General features: G+C 41.1%; 1 protein-coding gene across 2 annotated transcripts in view; it reads right to left on the reverse strand.

Moving 5' to 3' along the window:
• Positions 1 to 581: 581 nt before the first annotated feature.
• Positions 582 to 20,451, reverse strand: part of BKGD (beta-keto-L-gulonate decarboxylase) — a 30,194-nt gene continuing 10,324 nt past the window's right edge. For both annotated transcript variants that reach the window (XM_089655381.1, XM_089655382.1), the window contains exons 5-9: positions 16,034 to 16,135; positions 14,394 to 14,570; positions 13,142 to 13,291; positions 7,689 to 7,805; positions 582 to 6,908 (exon numbers count right to left, since the gene is read on the reverse strand). In XM_089655381.1, the coding sequence (XP_089511507.1) occupies positions 6,735 to 6,908; positions 7,689 to 7,805; positions 13,142 to 13,291; positions 14,394 to 14,570; positions 16,034 to 16,135 (720 nt within the window). In that variant the 3' untranslated portion in view covers positions 582 to 6,734. The remainder of the gene's footprint in view (positions 6,909 to 7,688; positions 7,806 to 13,141; positions 13,292 to 14,393; positions 14,571 to 16,033; positions 16,136 to 20,451) is intronic.

Here is a 20,451-nt window from a genome sequence, read left to right on the forward strand (position 1 = left end):
GGTCATCCCTGCTGCTTGTGCACCTTTTTCTTCCACTTTTCCCTTCCACATAACTTTCTATTAATGTGCTTTGATACAGCACTTTGGGAACATCCAACTTCTTTTGCAATTACCTTTTGAGGCTTTCCCTCCTTATGGAGGGTGTCAATGATGGTTTTCTGCACAACTGTCAGGTCAGCAGTCTTTCCCATGATTGTGATTCCTACTGAACCAGACTGAGAGACCATTTAAAGGCTCAGGAACCCTTTGCAGGTGTTATGGCTTAATTAGCTGATTAGAGTGGGACACTTTGAGCCTAGAATATTGCACCTTTTCACAATATTCTAATTTTCTGAGATTGTGGATTTGGGGTTTTCATGAGCTGTAAGCCATAATCATCACAATTATGACAAATCACATCTTGAACTATCTTGCTTTGCATGTAATGAGTCTATCTCATATATTAGTTTCACCTTTTAAGTTGCATTACTGAAATAAATGAACTTTTGCACGATATTCTAATTTTTCGAGTTTCACCTGTATATATGCAGAAAAAAAAGAGGATGATGGACTTTACTGGCAATGAAAAGGGAATTCAACAGTAGTATGTAAAAACATAGTTTATTTACAAACTTGTTAAAATCACTTGTATCTCAAGCTAAAGTGTGTTTAAAAACAATATATACATAATTTTATAGTGGATACAGCTGTTGACTCACTATCCCCATTATTTGTATAACCATATTTCAGTATTAAAACAAATAATAACATGTGGTACAGTTGTGAGTCCTCTTTATTAGCTTCTTCAGGACGCATGAGATTTCAGCAGCAGTCACTAAAATGTAAAAAAAATCACATAAGAGCCATACATAATGTATAAGTCCTGTATCATACAATTCCTTCGATAAACAACTGGTATGTATCCCATATATAGGAGAAGTGTACAAAGCACCTTAATCATGCATACTATACTTATACAATATATACTGTATGTATTATACATGATTGTAGCAATTACAAATGTTTAGGCATTCTCATGTTTATTTCTTTTGTTTGTATTGGTATGACACAAAAAAAGTGGAGAAACAAAAAGCCAAATCTGACATATTCCAAGCAAAACTCCAAAAATGAAATCAATTGCTTCCTGAAACCATCAATGAGTTTCTTACAGCTCTCTACTGGAATTTTGGACCACGCTTCCTTCACCAACTGCTCCAGGTCTGTCAGATTGGAAGGGTTATTTTTCCCAACTGCTGTTTTGAGATCTCTTCACAGGTGCTGTATGGGATTGAGATCTGGAGTCATTGCTGGCCAGTTCAGTACTCTCCAGTGCTTTGTCTGAAACAATTTCTGGGTGCTTTTTGACGTGTGCTCTGGGTCATTGTCCTGCTGTAAGACCCATGACCTCTGACGGAGACTCCGCTTTCTGACACTGGGCCCTACATTGCACACCAGAAATCTTTGGTAGTCTTCAAATGTCATAATGCCATGCACACGGTGAAGACATCCAGTGCCTGAAGCAGCAAAGCAACCCCAAAACATCAGTGAACCTCCACCATGTTTAACTGTATTCTTTTTTTTTAAAGGTCTCTTTTCTTTAAATTTTCCATTGCTTTATTACAAACAGTAAAATGATGGGCTTTAACAAAAATTATGTTTCGTCTGTCCACAGAACATTCTTCCAAAAGGATTTTGGCCTCCTCAGGTAAGTTTTGGCAAACTCCAATCTGGATTGTTTTAATGTTTCTGTGTCAGCAGTGGGTCCTCCTGGGTCTCCTATTATAGCGTCCCTTTTCATTCAGATGGTGACGTATAGTGTGAGCTGACACAGCTGTACCCTGTGCCTGAAGGTCAGCTTGAATTTGTCTGGAAGTTCTTAAACTCCGGAGTTAAAAACCAGAGTTGAAAACAGGAGATTATAACCAGAGCAGGGGCGGACTGACCATTTGGAAACTCGGCACTGCCCGAGGTCAGTAGGGGGCCCCATGAGATACCCCTGGTACCTTTATCATAGGCTTTTTTGAGTTTGGGCAAGGACACAGGGGCCACATGATCCCCTATTGCCCGGGGGCCCCATGAGTTGTCAGTCCACCTCTGAACAGGAGTCTACTAACCTGTAAGTGACAACTGATGTTTCCTATTAGTAATATCAATATTGTAACTGGGATAATGAGTGCTATCAGGGCTGAAGGTTTTGTGCAGTGCACAGTGTGCCGCATGTATGCAACAATGGAGCAACAGCTCCAGGATGGATATCGCTGGAGGATATCTGGAGGAGCAAGTTGCAACACTGGGCAGAACCGACAACCTTGAATGGGGTCTTCTGCTCTCTGAGTAGGTAGCTGATGGGATTGATGTGGAGGGTGGAGGGGATAGTCAGGATTATCAGGTAGGAAAATGGGTTACTGTAGTGAGAGGGAGTGGTAGAGGCTCACAGAAAAAGAAGGCCGGCCCCGGGTTTGAGCACCCAGATTTGCCAAGTTGGGTGAAGATGTGTGGGTGGCAAGCTCAGGGGTGGCAGCCCTAGATGTCACTGCTATCCCTAACAGCCAGGAGAGCAGACCATTTGGGAGGGGTGGTGAGGGTAGTGCAGGAAGTCTAGACAGTTGGTGGCAATAGGAGATTCTAAAATCAGAAGGACTCATAGAATAATTTGTCGCTAGGATCGCAAATGGTTTAAGGTCTCCCTGGTACCAGGGTTTGGCATGTGGCAGACTGGGTTGATAAATTACTGGAAGGGGTTGGGCATGACCCAGCTGTCTTGGTCTTTGTTGGAACTAATGACAGAATACATGGAAGGTGAAGGCTCCTTAAGAATAATTTTAAAGAACTGGGCTGCAAGTTGAAGGGAAGGACCTCAAAAGGTGATATTTTCTGAAATATTATCTGTGCCATGCGCAAGTCAGGAAAGATGAGAAAATTACAGAACTCAATGCATGGCTAAAGACCTAATGTAAGAAGGAAGAATTTGGGTTTCTAGAGCACTGGGATGACTTTTCATTGGGGTGCAACCTATATGCTAGAAATGGTTTGCACCTAAATGGAAGGGGGTCTGCTGCTGTGCTGGGGAAGAAGTTTATGGGATTGGGTCAGTCTTTACTGGTGGGTGGAAAGGGGAAAGATGGGGGAGGGCTACGGCAAGTGATTTTGGTTCCTTAGTTAAAATTCGAACAATCCTTCATTACAATCTTTGATCAATTTTTCTCTTGCATCCACGTCCAGGGAGACTAGCTACAGTGCCATGGGCTGTAAACTACTTGACAAAGTTGCACACAGTGGGCACAGGAATATTCAAATCTCTAGAGATGGACTTGTAACTTTGAGATTGTCCATGCTCTCCACAATTTTTGTTCTCAAATCATCAGACAATTCTTTGCTGCTCTTTCTCTTCTCCTTTCCATGTGGCACACAGAGTCACACAACATAAAGGTTGAGTCAATTTTTCAAACTGGTTGCAGAAGTGATTTCTATATTGTAGGCACCTGTTCATGGATATAGGTGAGTTTAATTATAAATTACAGGAGCATCACAAACATGGAATGCAATTATTTCTTACAATTTTGAGAAGGTGCCAATAATTTTGTCGAGTCCGTTTTTGGGGTTTTGCGTGGAATGAGTCAGATTTGGTTTTTTGTTTCTCCACTTTTTTGTGTCATACCAAAACAAACAAAAGAAAAACATGAGAATGTCTAAACATTTGTAATTGCAACAACTTTTTGGGCTAAATCGAACATTATCTGACAGAAATGCAGGGGTGCCAACATTTTTGGCTATGACTGTATGTGCCTGCTGTACCATGTACTGTTACGACAGTGTATCCTGTTCTCTTTGCATTTCGTCCTTTATGTGAACTCCCTGATGCTCCTGGCAGTTCTGCTTTCCTAATAAAAACTGACCACACTAGCTAGGAGAGCACAATGTCAACTTTCTGGCTGTACTGGGAATGCAGCCTGTTCTCCTCCAATGATCAGACCTGTACTGACATGCCCCCTCTGCACTGCCAGTCACTGGGGAGACCACTGTGCTCCTGTTTTTCCTCCCTGAGCTCATTATGCAGCTAAGAACAGAGGGTAGGCGATCACTTATAAAAAGGGGAAAAAAGGTATTTATAATGTCTTTTATATGTATACATCAATGCTTTGCCTTTCATTTCTCTTTTAAAGTGAATGGGTTGATTTACAAAATTAAGGTTTACGTATACTTTCACTTTTCTCCTTTACTTTCTATTACTTTTTATGTCTATTAATTTTCCAGTGAAAATTTTTGTGCACCCTGCCCGCCCACTCCCAAAGCATTCTGTGACCAGTCACACGTCCCAGGAGGCTGCAGGTTCATACACAGAGTATCACACAAGATCACAAATGTGCAGTGGGAATAGGCCATGGATCCCATATCCAGGTTGATGTGTTGGGGACCCACAGTCTGCAGCTACAGTATTTATAGCTCCTGAAAAAAAAATTAGTTCTCTCTGTAAACTACAGGACACCTTCCCCACAAATTATTATTATAATACAGGATTTATATAGCACCAACAGTTTATGCAGCACTTTACAACATGAGGGCAGACAGTACAGTTACAATACAATTCAATACAGGAGGAATCAGAGGTCCCTGCCCATTAGAGCATACAATCTAAGAGGGAGGGCCAAAAAATACAAAAGGTAAAAAACTGTGGGGGATAAGCTGGTGGAGAAAATTAAAGTACAGTTGTTAGTTGGGGGTTGGATAAGCCTCTCTGAAGAGAAGAGTTTTCAGGGATTGTCTGAAAATGGACAGAGTAGGAAATAGTTGGACAGATTAGGGTAGGGAGTTCCATAGGATGGGAGAGGCTAAGGAGAACTCCTGAAGGCTAGCATGGGAGAAGGTGACAAGGATGTTAGAGAGCAGGAGTTCTTGGGAGGAATGAAGAGAACGATTTGGTTGTTATTTTTAGACTAGATTAGTGATGTAGCTGGGGACCAGTTTGTTGATGGCTTTGTAAGTTGTTAGTATTTTGAATTTAATTTGTTGGGCAAGCAGAAACCAGTGGAGGGATTGGTAGAGAGAAGTAGCAGGTACTGAACAATTGGTAAGGTGGATGAGTCTGGCAGCAGCATTCATGATGGACTAATGAGGGGATAGCCTATGTACAAGTAGGCCAATGACAAGGGAGATGCAGCAGCCAAGGCGAGAGATGACCAGAGAGTGAATTAGAAGTTTTGTGGTGTCATGGGATAGGAAGAGGCGTATTTTGGAGATGTTGCGTAGGTTGAGGCGGCAAGCTTTGTACAGGGACTGGATGTGCGTCAGAGTCCAGGATTACACCTAGCACCTTAGCATGTGTGGAAGGGTTGTGCCATTAATTTTGACAGAGAAATCAGGGTAAAAGGGGGAGGAAATATTATGAGCTTAGTTTTGGATAGACTTTGAGGAAGTGGTATGGCATTCAGACTGATATGTCTGTTAGTAAATTAGTGATGCGTGTGGAGATTGATGGAGTGAGCTCAGGAGTAGAGAGATAGATTTGGGTGTCATTAGCGTAAAGGTGGTATCGGAAGCCATGAGAGACTTACAACTTACCCAGGGAGGAGGGGTAGATTGAGAGGTCCAAGAACAGAACCTTGGAGGACCCCAAGGGAGAAAGGAAGAGGAGAGGAGGAAGAAAAATTGTAAGAGACACTGAAGGTGCAGTGGGATAGCTAGGATGAGCACCAGCGAATAGTACAGTCACAGAGACTAAAGGACTGGAGTTGTTTTAGAAGGAAGGGGTGGACCACAGTGTCAAAGGCAGCAGAGAGGTCCAGGAGTAGGAGTGTCCATTGGGTTTAGCCATTAGTAGATAGTTTGTGAGTTTTAGAGCATTTTCTGTTGAGTGTTGAGGACGATATCCAGACTGAAGAGGATCAAGAAGGTTATTCTCAATGGGATGGTCACTCAGTCGGTTGTAGACCAGACAATCAAGGAGTTTGGAGGAAAAGGGGAGAAAGGAGATGGGACATAGGTTGCTAGGATTGATGGGGTCCAATGATGGCTTTTTAAGTATGGGAGTAACCAGTGTATGTTTTAGAGAGTTGGGGAAGATGCTAGAAGAGAGGAAGAGATTGAAGCTGCGAGTTAGAGATTGTAGGATAAAGCTAGAGCGTGACCGTAGTATTTGCGAGGGAACAGGGTCCAGGGCCAGGTGGTTAAGTGGGCATTAGAAAAAAGTTTAGCAACCTTGTCCCTGTTAGTAGCAGGGTTGATTGAGAGAAGTAATGATTGTACCTGTGCGCATGGAGTGTTACGTGGGGGAGGTATCTCTGCAGATGAGATATTGTCGCAAATTGTATCAACCTTACTTTTGAAGTTATAGAGATGCAGGACTACCTGCATGGGGATGCACGGAACCCCTGTGCATCTCTATGTGGGAAAACAGGGCGCTCACATGAGTGTATGCTCCTGTGAATGAGGTCCTATTGTTTTTTGCGTTCCCTTTACTGTCCACACAAAAAACGCTGTGCATAGCATGTACTGTATATCACAATGCTCATTAGATAGATGCCATGCATAGAACTTAGTCCATATTAATTCTAAACACTCAACATGTGTCTGAAATTGTATTGTTTACCATAGTTATTGATTACAAAGTAAAAACAAGCATTAGAAATCATATGAACATGATTTGTATTCAAAACTAAATATTTTTAATCATCATAATAAATCATGTATAGATTTTTTTTTATATATGCTAGCTTGATTAGTTACTGTCTGTTTAATGTAATAAAATGGAAACAGCGCTAATCTCTTCCAACCATATGAGTGACAGCTGGCCTGTCAATGCGGTAGAGATATTCTGCAGGATGAAAATAGCCAAGGTACTGCACAGTGTCTGGTGTGGTATCAGTATGGTAGTGTCCTCCTTCTCCATGATGGCTGAAGCAGTGAGTGTGCTCCACGCGCAGGTCAAAGCCCTAAAAAAACAATATGAAAAGTAAGCACAAGATATTTGTTTGCATGGCATTGAATAACATTGAAACAAGTAGGTCAAAGTGTTCCACATCAGAAAAAAATATCATAAAGCAATGACTTGCATGTCCAATGAAAACACACTGGGGGACATTTATCAACTTTGTTGCACTGCAAGGCAATGCTAAAGAAGAACAATAAGAAGGTACAAATCCTTCCTCTGCTGCTCTAAGGGCTCATTTACACCAGCTGCTGCGTTGCAATGCAGCGGCCAATGTGCGTTGCGGTGCGGCCAAGATCAGCATTCTTTCATAAATAATGCTGGGTATACAGTAAACATTCAGGGTTTTTTTTTGTTCAATCAGAAGGATGAACGGAAAAAAATTGAAGATTCCTGCATCCACACAATGATGTGTGATGTGGGGACCTCTCCTACTGAGCTATTGTATTCTGACAGGGGGCTCTTGCCAGAATACACTGATCAGCTCTGGCAACTGTTAGCTGCAAGCGCTGATCGAATTCTGTTTTTCAAGCAAGAGCATTTGATAGAAGCTGGTCATTAGATGACCTTATGTTGAACAGACAGCGGTATACACATATTGAAACTCTTTCAGTACGTGTGTACCTGGCTAACAAATACACCTAGGTAACAAACTGTCATTAGCTGAAAATAAATGGGTTGTAATGTGAGCAAATTAAAAAGTGTATATTTTTCATGCCTTTAGAATTAAAACAGTACATATAAGCTGAACATGTAAATGTTGATGTTTTCTACTTAAACTCACTGGGTCATGAGACACGAACACTGATTGACAAATAAGCGGAGCCCTCATTTCATAGTAATTCAACCAGCGATCAACATCTTCATCTGTATTCAGGGGACAGGCAGAAAACTCACGGGGCTGTAAAAATATAGAGTGCATATTTTTTATAACATCAAGTAAGTATGAAAGATCACTAGTTAACATACTGTTAATTAACATGTGCATGTCAGATAAGAACAATGATATGGAGAAGAACCATGGTAGCTGGTCATTTCTGTATACACAGTAACTGAAGGCTGGTCTGCAAGAGTCTGTGGCCTGAGCTGCAACAATAACCTTTACTTATACTACCAATATCCAGTATACAATATTATAATCACTATTATTGAGCTAACAGTGTCCAAGACTGTTTATATGTGGCCATAGTGTGAGCAGAAACATGGTAGGTCATAAAGTCTAAATGTCATTTAGAAACTATGTGGCTACAGTGTCCTGCATTCACATGAATAAAAGATGCAACATTTAGTATATTATGTATTAATGTTATTATTTCTTATGTGATATTGTTTTCAGTTTATAGTTTGCCAAATTTGATAATTCTAGTTATATTGTGATTAATTTTTCATTAGTTTGTACATTTCATGTCATGTGTTCCCATACTATGGGGTATTCAAACTGTTGTATATGGCCTCATTGCAGTGGGATTTTACACAGTTTTTTATTTAAATGTCTTATTTAAATTAATTGTAATCCAATAGTTATTTATGACAATCCAATATAAACTCACTTAGAAAATCTCCTTTCATGTTGTGAGTTCTGCCTGTCTGCTGACCATGTCTTTCTACAACTTCCTGAATTCCCTGCATGCTTTGCAGCTTTTCCTAGCTGTGTAATTTCCATTTCGAAGAATTACATATCCTATGATACCTTGCTGCCTGCAAGCAGTGATTTCTGTACTGACTCTGCCTCCTAAAACTCCTCCTCTCAGCTCTTCTGTATTTCAGAAGGCAGGCTCTGTGAAATGTGCGACAATGCAGTGCCTACCCACAGGACACAAATGTGTGGAGTCTTCAGAACGTAAGTTTACAAACTTCAAAATTGTTCAGATTACTAGGCGTAAGTTGAAATAAATGAAATATAATGTGGAAATTAAATACACACACCTCAAAAAAATTAAAGGAACATGTTGAAAACACATCAGATCTCAATGGGGAGAAATATCATGCTGGATATCTATACTGATATGGACTGGGCAATGTGTTAGGAACATAAGGATACCCCATCGTTTGATGGAAATGAAAACTATCGACCTACAGAGGACTGAATTCAAAGTTACCCCAAAAATCAAAGTGGAAAAATGATGCAGCAGGCTAGTCCATTTTGCTAAAATTTAATTACAGCAACTCAAAATGGTACTCAGTAGTTTGTATGGCCCCCACGTGCTTGTATGCATTCCTGACAACGTCGGGGCATGCTCCTAATGGGACGACAGATGGTGTCCTGGGGTATTTCCTCCCAGATCTGGACCAGGGCATAACTGACCTCCTGGAGAGTCTATTGGATTTAGGTCAGGCCAGCAAGGGCTGTGCCTCGCAAAATGCAGGGAAAAGACACGCGAGCCACACTACTGTGCACTCCCCAGTGCAGGTGCGATTTCCAGTGCAGGCTGTGTGCCATTAAGAATAATGGCACCCGCCTGCGCATCTCGCGTTTTGTGTGCGAGTGGTTGCAACTGCGGGATGAAGTGTGGGTCCACCCACACAAATGTCAACTGAGCCTTAGTTTAAAGTTTCAATCAGAACAAAGCCAAACTGCTACTGCTAAGCTATCCCTTTAGATAATCCACATGTATCACTAGATATTTTTAAGAACACAAAAAAAAAAGGGGGGGGGGGGGAATTCGGCCCTAAACCAATATAGTTTCCTGTTAAACTGACTACCTGTGTGGCTCTAATGATCTTGACAGTCATTTTGCACACTAGCATCTTGGTTTTCTGAACAGCCATAGATCTAAGTTTTGGAAAATGTGTGTACTGTATGTTTCATGGTTCCGGCCCTCTAAACCCATTGCAACATTTTAGAACTATATACACTGCTCAAAAAAAATAAAAGGAACACTTTGAAAACACATCAGATCTCAATGGGGAAAAATATCATGCTGGATATCTATACTGATATGGACTAGGTAATGTTTTAGGAACGTAAGGATGCCCCATCATTTGATGGAAATTAAAATTATCAACTTACAGAGGACCGAATTCAAGGACACTCTGAAAATCAAAGTGAAAAATTATGCAGCAGGCTATGGGGGTATTTCCTCTCAGATCTGGACCAGGGCATCACTGACCTTATGGGCAGTCTGAGCTGCAACCTGGTGGCATCGGATGGACTGAAACATGATATCCCAGAGGTTTTCTATTGGATTTAGGTCAGGCAAGCATGAGGGCCATTCAATGGTATCAGTTCCTTCATCCTCCAGGAACTGCCTGCATACCCCTGCTACATGAGGTCAGGCATTGTCGTGCAACATGAGGAAAGCAGTACCCACTGCACCACGGTAGGGTCTGATAATGGGTCCAAGGATCTCATCCCGATACCTAATAGCAGTCAGGGTGCCAATGCCTAGCCTGTAGAGGTCTGCATCCCTCCATGGATATGCCTCCCCAGACCATCACTGACCCACCACCAAAACTGTCATGCTGAACAATGTTACAGGCAGCATAACATTCTCCAAGGCTTCTCCAGATTCTTTCATGTCTGTCTCATGTGCTGCAGGTGAACCTGCTCTCATCTGTGAAAAGCACCTGCCAATTCTAGTGTTCACTGGCCAATGCCAATCAAGCTCTATGGTGCCGGGCAGTGAGCACAGGGCCCACTAGAGGATGTCAGGCCCTCAGGTCACCCTCATGAAGTCTGTTTCCGATTGTTTTGACAGAGACATTCACACCAGTGGCCTGCTGGAGGTCATTTTATAGGGCACAAAGAAGCAGATACCGGTCCTGCTGATGGGTTAAGGACCTTCTACGGCCCTGTCCAGCTCTCCTAGGAGTAGCTGCCTGTCTCCTGGAATCTCCTCCATGCTCTTGAGACTGTGCTGGGAGACACAGCAAACCTTCTGGCAATAGCACGTATTGATGTGCCATCCTAGAGGAGGTGGACTGCCGATGCAATTTCTGTAGGGTCCAGGTATTTTCTCATGACCCTAGCCAAATGCAAAACTAGTGAAAAACAGTCAGAAAAGATGAGTAGGGAAAAGAATGTCAGTAGCCTCCACCTGTCAAACCATTCCTGTTTTGGGGGTCATCTCATTTTTGCCTATCTAGTGCACCTACTGTTAATTTCATTAACACAAAAAGCAGACCAGATCAATATCCCAGGAGTGTGTGTATATATAATATATACACACACATATACACACACACACACACACATATATACATATATACACACACATATACGCATACAGTGCATTGTGCAGTGTAGGTGAGAGTGGCATTACTGGACCTTTTTTTAAGAATCCTGGGAAATTTGTAGATACTATACTCCCTGAGAAGGCCAAGTGACTTCACCCTTGTCTTTGCAGGCTTGCCAAAATCTAGGTGAATGTTTTATATTTTTTTTTTTTTACTATTTAATGACTTTCACCAAGTTTTGTTTTTTTTTATTTTCAATCGGGTGGTGGGTCAAGTTGCTCCAAGATAAGTGGTATTTGCATTTTCATGCAAAGTCTGCTTTAAATGCTTTGCTGCAAAAGCCCGTTTACACAATTTAATAGCTCAAGCTGAAATTTACATACACAAGCAAACTAGTCAGAGCAGTGATTTGTTCCCCTCTCCACCCCAACTCCATACCACATCTGGTGAGGTTCAGAAAATAAACTAACCGCAATTTAAAGTTTGAAAAGGAGAAGAAAAAACACAAAAAAAACTGATGTGTAAACCCTGCAGAAGTGGAAATGAAACATGGACTAACTCCTGCACATTATTTAACGGCCATGTATCAAAAAATACCAGCTGAATGCCAGCAGGCATAAAAGACACATAATAATGCAGTTATATAATCATGAATACATCCGTAAATGTATTTTTAAAAGCAAGCAGTGTAAGAATTTGACCGGGTATCAGCCTCCTGAAGTACCTGTACAACAGAGATGAAGTGTCAAAAGGCAGAAACCCTGGAGGAAGAAGCCAATTAGTTCATCTGAAAAGAAACCTGCTGACAGGAGGAGGAAGCAGTGTGGCAGAGAGATGAGATCATCACTGTGTTGCTTTTCTTCACTGCTCAGCCATAGGAAGGGATGGGTCCAGACAACGAGGCCTCAGAGGAAGTGGTTAAATGATGCTGAAGTCAGGCTAATGACATCAAGTGACAGAAAAAAGCACTGCAAGGTATATCTCTAAATTGTAGGTGAATATTGTAGCTAAAGTTGGTATTGTTATTTTATCTTTTAATGGGCTATTCATTTTTATTTGCTTGTTTTTGGCCCTAGTTGCACTTTAAAGATCCTTTAAACAATCTTCTGTATATCCTGTCACAGAAGAACATAACCAGCAAACACAGGCATATAAATCTCTTTGCTAACAATGGAGGACAATGCAGAACCAGACTAAATCATGCAATCTGACAGATCAAAATTTCCTCCATTATGTCTTCTGTTTCACCAGTTTAGATTATACACATTATCCTCTGCAAGAGCAGATACTGTTAAAGTGGAACTTCACCCAAAAGGGGAAGATCCGCCTTTTTGTAGCCTCCCCCTCCACTGCCACATGTAGCACTTTTTGGGAGGGAGGGGGAGCGGGTATCTGGTTTTGACAGGTACCTGCTCCCATTTCCGGTCAGATGCACCGCATCAATCTGAAATGGAAGTACGGGATTCTTCCTTCCCTCGCAGCCTTCTGGGACTTCACAGGTCCCAGAAGACTACGGGACCATTCACAAAACGCAGCGCGCTTCACGCATGCGCAGTTAGCAACCGGCTGTTTCCCTTACTTAAAGTGGAGCTCCACCAAAAATAAGACGTTACGTTTTAACGACTTGGCACCTTTGGGGAGCGGGGGAAGTGGGTACCCGATTTTGACAGGTACCTGCTCCCACGTTCGATCTGCCTGCCTAGGCGATCAGAAGCGGAAGTTCTCTCCCCTTCCTCTCCCCAAGTCCTCTGGGACACGTGACAGGTCCAAGAAGACTGCGGACCATTCATAATGCACAGCGCTGCTCGAGCATGCACAGTGGGCACCCAGCTGTGAAGCTGCAGGTTGCACAGCTGCGTACCCACACTTAAGATACCGGCACCGTTGACAGAGGAAGGACGGTGATCAAAAGGATTACCAAAGCTGCTTCTCACCAAAAGGTAAAGCAATCTCACCTGTTCACTACTTACAAACCAAGTTTTAAACAGATACAGAATGACTGATTGAAGCAGAGTATTGTTTTTATGTGAAACGTTAGAAAAAAGATTGGGCACAACTTACCATTACATGAATTTTAGCCTTCCCTTCTTGAATAACAAATGTCCCACCCATTCCTACAGCTTTGTCTCCATAATGTTCTTTTAAAGATTTTCTCATACAGCTTACAAAGTTTTCCTTTCCGGTCCTCCTCTTTGCATTCACCTCAATGACCTAAAAATAATGGAGAAGAGGCTGTTACAAAGTAAAACAACCACTTGAGCCAAACAACCTCATTGTGAGAATCATCTTTGGTGGTATAAAAACTCTCCATAGCACTGAATGGAGATTGCAGCAGGTAATCTCAACAGAAAAGATACCCTCAAGAGGTTATGTACAGCCAAGGAGGGCTCTAAGCTGCAAATTCAGTGAAAGCTGAATAAAAAAATAGGAAAAGGGATCTGGGGGTGAAATGTGTATTTGTAACAATTCTGTTTACTCTTTATTGCAGAAACACAATAGAAATGGGTTAGAAGTAGATTGGATGAGCATTGTAAGCAGAAAATCAAGTTAAATCTGAACAATGTTTAATGCGTTGCAGTTTATCCCTATTTAACACAATATCTTGCAGCCTCTCAGCTCAGACGTTTTTGGTGAACTCACACGAGCAAATGCAGCCTGCCTCCGACTAGACGTGAGGACCCCAGTGGGGTTACTGTGATTAGCAATTACCGTGAAAGCAAATAAAGGCTGCAGATTCCTGAAAGTAATCATGTCCATTCACATGTAATTGCTCGTGCAGCAATCACATGTGAGTGATTGGCCCAAACTGCCTGCTGCATGAGAGATTGCATGCAAGTGGCAGCAATTAGCTGCAAGAGCAGACAGACTCCCATTGCTTTCAATGGAGCTGCCTTTTGACGCTAATCGCGGGTACTCCTGCTGGGGTTGTTGCATCTAATCAGAGGTAGGCTACACTCGCCAGTGTGAATGCACCCTTAGTGGAATGCATTTAGGTAACAGAAACCTAGAGGTATAACTTTCAGGGTTTTCTTATCTCAACACTATCCATTTAATACCCTTACTTACAGCTTGAAATCTTTTTTAGAAAACCTTGAGGATAACTATTACCCCAAAAAATGTGGGTACTGTTTAACTGCTAACAAAATGTAGCCAATGAACCTAATAAAGAAAAAAAACCTTTGGCTACTTAGGCGCATGCATAAACAATGGATATTGCAGAACTGCATATATGATATCGCATTTAATTTATGTATCAGCCAAGTTAAATGAAAGCATCTTTTTACTTTGCTGTATAAGATGTAAAATAATTTACCTTTCCTGGTCTCCCTTCACTGGCGTACAGATTGGAGAGGAGGCCAAATGCATGGTCCTTACATTTATCCCTGTACGTTTCCAGTAAGCAGCTGTTATCTGCTGGGTTGACACTAGCCATGTAGTTTCTATTTACAGCTGGTGAAGATGAGCTCTCTGCTTGCACAGAAAATATAAGCTGAAAGGTAACAATTACAGTGTTAAATGTTATACAGCATGACAACAGCTGGGATCCAGCTGTAAGGAGCTCTAGAATTCTTTTAAATCGATAATATATGAAAGACTGGGTAAAGCTAAGACAATGAGATTTTTGACACATTTTGCCATCTGTGCGTCAAACCAATTCAGAAGTTGTGAAGAATATCACAATTCACACTGAGTTTCATATTACATGCTTTATAGCATGTGCCGCTTGCATAGAGATGAGACAATTTCACCCACCCCATTTTACTTTTCATGTTACCATCATTTTCACACATCAGAATTATTCAGAGAAAACAGCATGGGCAACCTCCTATACCCTGCTTTTACAAGCTATGACATTAGTGTTCCTGATGGGAGAAGGTTCAGAGGCAGAAACAAGGTATCAGTGGCAGAGAAGGGTGTAAAGTAAAAAGTGCACACTCTACGTGACATAAGATATCAGTGCTCTGGGGCAAAAACAAGGGGTTAGCAGATAGGGGGGTGATAAGTAGAATGTAAAAACTCCCAACTAGACTATACAGCCATTGAACCATTTTTGTGAAGTTAGACTCAAAAGAATAGAAAAGTGTTTCTCAACCTTTTTCAGTCAAGCCACTGCACAATCTCAAGACATCCCATTATAAAATGTAAAAACGAAACTAATAGCTTTACATAACACAGCAACATCCACTTATGTAGGACACCCAACATTAGCGGAGATTTATTCTTCCAAAGCAAATATACCTTTGCACACTGGTACTGACTAGTATTCCAGTGTTTCTCTTCTCCCTCAGTTTCTCTCCTTCGGTCAGATAATGTGACCCCAGTGCTAACGGAGAGAGATGGGAAGGGGCAAACAAAGATGCTTATCAACCAATTCATTGTTAGTCATTGGTTGTTGGGATGCAGGCAGCTGGAAGGCTATAATGGTGCACAATGAAAACCTGTGGCTTTGTATAACTAAAAGGCAGGCTTGGTCCACCCACTGGCTTGTATACAATTTCTAGGCAATTTTTAGGAATTTCTCCAAGGCCCTTCTAAAGAAACCAGAAGGCACCTTAGTGTGCCTGAAAACCATGGTTGAATATGACTGTAACAGTGCACCAGTGAAGAAACAACAACAGTGACAACATTGTACAAACTGCAATAGACTACAGTGCTTAATTAGAGCTCATTCCATGACCAATCCAACTTTAGTAATCTAAAATCAGATGCAAATACAGATACAAATCATGGGCAAAAAACAAGGTTAAAAAGATGATAGCTAGTCTGATATAATGCCTAACGGTAAGGCCCCACTTGAGCAAGTACTTTTTATCTATAAGTGTTAGATTTTTCTTTTTGTCAACACACATACAACACACATTTGATGACATACAAAGAGATTGTAATAAAAACTATCTAGCAGAGCTGTAAATGTTATACCTGGTTAATAAGCCATATAAAATCATCACAAACCTCCGCATTCATGCTCACACTCTTATGAGACACGGCACCAGCTCCAAGTATGTAGGCTCCGGGTAGATCAATCTGCTTTGCCACTGTATTAATGTCGTAAATCTTTAGGGGAAAAAAAATGACATTGAGATTTTATATATATATATTTAATTATTTATTACACACACATACATACATCCATATATATATATATATATATATATATACACACACACACACACGATTCAACAAAAAAATGTCAGAGTAAAACAATGATAATCAGAAGAATTATCATTATGAATATGTGTGGTCATTCTTCATATTAGATCTTTAAAATATGTATATTTTCAGTTCTGCTCCTAATGTACAAAGTTTACATACACAAGCACTAGAACAGAGGAAAGTGACTGGTTTTAGGAATTAGGGAACTTGGGAACAAGGAGGGGTTCAGGTAGATATCCATAATCACATATTTTTAGATTTATCGAAAGCCAAATCCTTCTTATTTGACATATAGGATGGAGTTGGGAACGGTTAAAACCACTGGCAGTTTATTTTGGCCAGCTTTGTCCAATTTGAGACATTCCTGCAGAAACAGGAAGAGAGATTAAATCTCCAAAACTGAATCTCCTCTTAGACAGTTATCACCAGAATAAAATCCCCATTGAGTAATTACTCCTCTATTCCTGTTCTGGTGACAACCCAACTCATAGTGGATTTTCTCTCACTTTCAGTCTGGATAAAAATAGTCACCAGGACAAATAGAATGAATCTTCCTAGTGATGACACAAAGCAGCAATAAAAACCTTACATGAGTTTCTAACCCTTTCTCCACTCCAAATCCAACACCCAAAGCTGAAAAAAAGAGTTTTAGTTTTAGATACACTTTTATTAAGTGTTCTTGCATGGCAAGACCACTTACTGTTATCTCACATATATATTCTTGTTATTATAGTCAAATTTACCACCCTAACTCCTCCCACAGTTTTTACACTACATAGACAGTAATATACAGAAACGTGCAGATTGTTCCCAATTGGTGTGCTATTACTTTGTGGAACATTTCGCCGAATGGTTCACGAAATATCGGCGTTTTTGTGGTGAAATTGGTCCCATAGGAATGAATGGAGGAATGTTCAAAACTAGAGTGGGAGCTGACAAAAGCTAGAGTGTGAGCTGAAAAATCAGGACATGATTTCTAAACTGCCATCACTCCCTCATTTTCAAGCCCACCTACACACATCTTATATCAAAATGTTCAGCTATCCCTGCTGCCACTAAAAAAAACAGCTAAGCCATAGTCCTGATAGTTTTCACAATCTGACCATTTGTTTGCAACTCACACCGCCCATTGACATTCATTGAAACTCCACTCTAGCCACCTCAGATTTGAAGGGCAATTTCTAAACTGCGACTGTGCCTTCATTTTTAATATTTCAGAGACATACTATGCATCAAAATGTATGTCTGGGTCTTGTGATTCTCACAATATAAAGCTCTTCACTGTAGGATTTATAATTAAGTGTTCTTGCATGGCAAGACCACTTACTGTTATCTCACATATATATTCTTATTATAGCCAAATTTACCACCCTAATGCCTCCCACAGTTTTTACACTACATAGACAGTAATATACAGAAACCTGGGGATTGTTCCCAATTGGTGTGCCATTACTTTGTGGAATGTTTCGCCGAATGGTTCACGAAATATCTGTGTTTTTGTGGTGAAATTCGTTCCATAGGAATGAATGGCGGAATGTTCAAAACTAGAGTGTGAGCTGACAAAAGCTAGAGTGTGAGCTGAAAAATCAGGACATGATTTCTAAACTAAAATATAGGTTTTTCTGGGTACTACTTGTGCACATGTAACATTTCTAGATATTTCCAATAACATACTAATAGGGAACTATTACTATGAAGTTCAAATGCACTTTAAACTTTACTACAAATATTACCATATTGCATTTAAAGAGTGTATAGTGATTTTGTGTATATTTATTTATTATGTTCAGGAATAAAAAACAAAAAAACATTTTAAAATGTTTCCTTTCACCAGGTTAATATGAAATATTACATATTAATATTTTGTAATTTGTTTTGCCAGGGTTAAAGCTTTATTCTCATTTTTATGTGTCTTCCAGAATCTACATGGCAGTCTATTATATATATAAAAAAAAACCTGCTTAAAAAAAAAACCTGCTTACAAAAAAGCAGAAGCCCAAGCTGTAAATTAGACACTGCGTTTTGCAAGGCTGCTGCGCCTTTCCAAAAATTGCAGCCCGCACGGGAGCCACACTACTGTGCACTCCCCAGTGCAGGTGCGATTTCCAGTTCAGGCTGCGTGCCATTAAGAATAATTGCACCAGCCTGCGTGTCTCGAGTTTTGTGTGCAGGTGGCTGCAGCTGCGGGATGAAGTGTGGGTCCCGCAGTGGCTTCCACCCACACAAATGTGAACCAAGCCTTAGTTTAAAGTTTCAGTTAGACAAAACCAAACTGCTACTGCTATGCTGTCCATTTAGATAATCCACATGTATCACCAGATATTTTTAAAAACATTAAAAACAAATTTGAAATTAAAAAAAAAAAAAAAAAAAAAAAAGGGAAAATTTGGGCCTAAACCAATATAGTTTCCTGTTAAACTGACTACCTGTTGTGTGGCTTTAATAACCTTGACAGTCATTTTGCACACTAGCATCCTGGTTTTCTGAATGGCCACAGATCTAAGTCTTGGATAATGCGTGTATGTTCCATGGTTCCGGCCCTGTCTCTGAACCCATTGCAATATTTCAGAAGTATATACACTGCTCAAAAAAATTAAAGGAACACTTTGAAAACACATCAGATCTCAATGAGGAAAAATATCATGCTGGATATCTATACTTATATGGACTGGGTAATGTGTTAGGAACATAAGGATCGTTTGATGGTAATGAAAATTATCGACCTACAGAGGAGTGAATTCAAAGACACCCGAAAATTAAAGTGAAAAAATGATGCAGCAGGCTATTCCATTTTGCTGAAATTTCATTGCAGCAACTCAAAATGGTACTCAGTAGTTTGTATGGCCCCCACATGCTTGTATGCATGCCTGATAATGTCGGGGTATGGTCCTAATGAGACGACGGCTTCCTAGGGTATTTCCTCCCAGATCTGGACCAGGACATCACTGAGCTCCTGGACAGTCTGAGGTGCAACCTGGTGGCGTCAGCTGGACCGAAACATGATATCCTAGAGGTGTTCTATTGGACTTTGGTCAGGCAAGAATGAGGGCCTGCATACATGAGGCCGGGCATTATCGTGCACCAGGGGGAACGCAGGACCCACTGCACCACCGTAGGGTCTGACAATGGGTCCAAGGATTTCATCCCAATACCTAATGGCAGTCAGGGTGCCATTTTCTAGCCTGTAGAGGTCTGTGTGTCCCTCCATGGATATGCCTCCCCAGACCATCACTGACCCACCACCAAAACGGTCATGCTGAATGATGTTACAGGCAGCATAACATTCTCCAAGACTTCTCCAGACCCTTTCACATCTGTCACATGTTCTTTGGGTGAACCTGCTCTCATCTGTGACAAGCACAGGGCGCCAGTGCCAAACCTGCCAATTCTGGTGTTCAATGGCAAATGCCAATTGAGCTCCATGGTGCTGAGCAGTGAGCACAGAGCCCCTCAGGCCACCCTCATGAAGTCTGTTTCTGATTGTTTGGTCAGAGACATTCACACCATGGCCTGCTGGAGGTCATTTTGTAAGGCTTTGGCAGTGCTTAGCCTGTTCTTTCTTGCACAAAGGAGCAGATACCGGTCCTGCTGATAGGTTAGGGACCTTCTACGGCTCTGTCCAGCTCTCCTAGAGTAGCTGTCTGTCTCCTGGAATCTCCTCCATGCTCTTGAGACTGTGCTGGGAGACACAGCAAAATCTTCTGGCAATGGCATGTATTGATATGCCATCCTGAAGCAGTTGGACTGCCTGTGCAACCTCTTTAGGGTCCAGGTATCGCCTCGTGCTACCAGTAGTGACACTGACCCTAGTCAAATGCAAAACTAGTGAAAAGCAGTCAGAAAATATTAGTAGGGAAAAAAATGTCAGTGGCCTCCACCTGTAAAATCATTGGTGTTTTGGGAGTCGTCTCATTGTTGCCCATCTAGTGCACCTGTTTATTTCATTAACACCAAAGCAGCTGAAACTGATTAACAACCCTCTCTGCTATTTAACTGACCAGATCAATACCCCAGGAGTTTCATTGACTTGTTGCTATACTCTGATTAAAAAGAGTTCCTTTCATTTTTTTGAGCAGTGTAGTAAGTGAATACAGCTCAGAATTATGTGGCAAGAAATTGCAATATTCTAGTGGCACAGTGAAAATCTTGATGAATGTATACTGTATGTTATAGATTATGGAACAAAAATATTATTTTAAATTCAGTAGACTTTTCTG

The sequence above is a fragment of the Staurois parvus genome, unplaced genomic scaffold (assembly GCF_062004578.1).
Source record: "Staurois parvus isolate SC_StPar_1 unplaced genomic scaffold, SC_StPar_1.0 ptg000839l, whole genome shotgun sequence".
NCBI lineage: Eukaryota > Metazoa > Chordata > Amphibia > Anura > Ranidae > Staurois > Staurois parvus.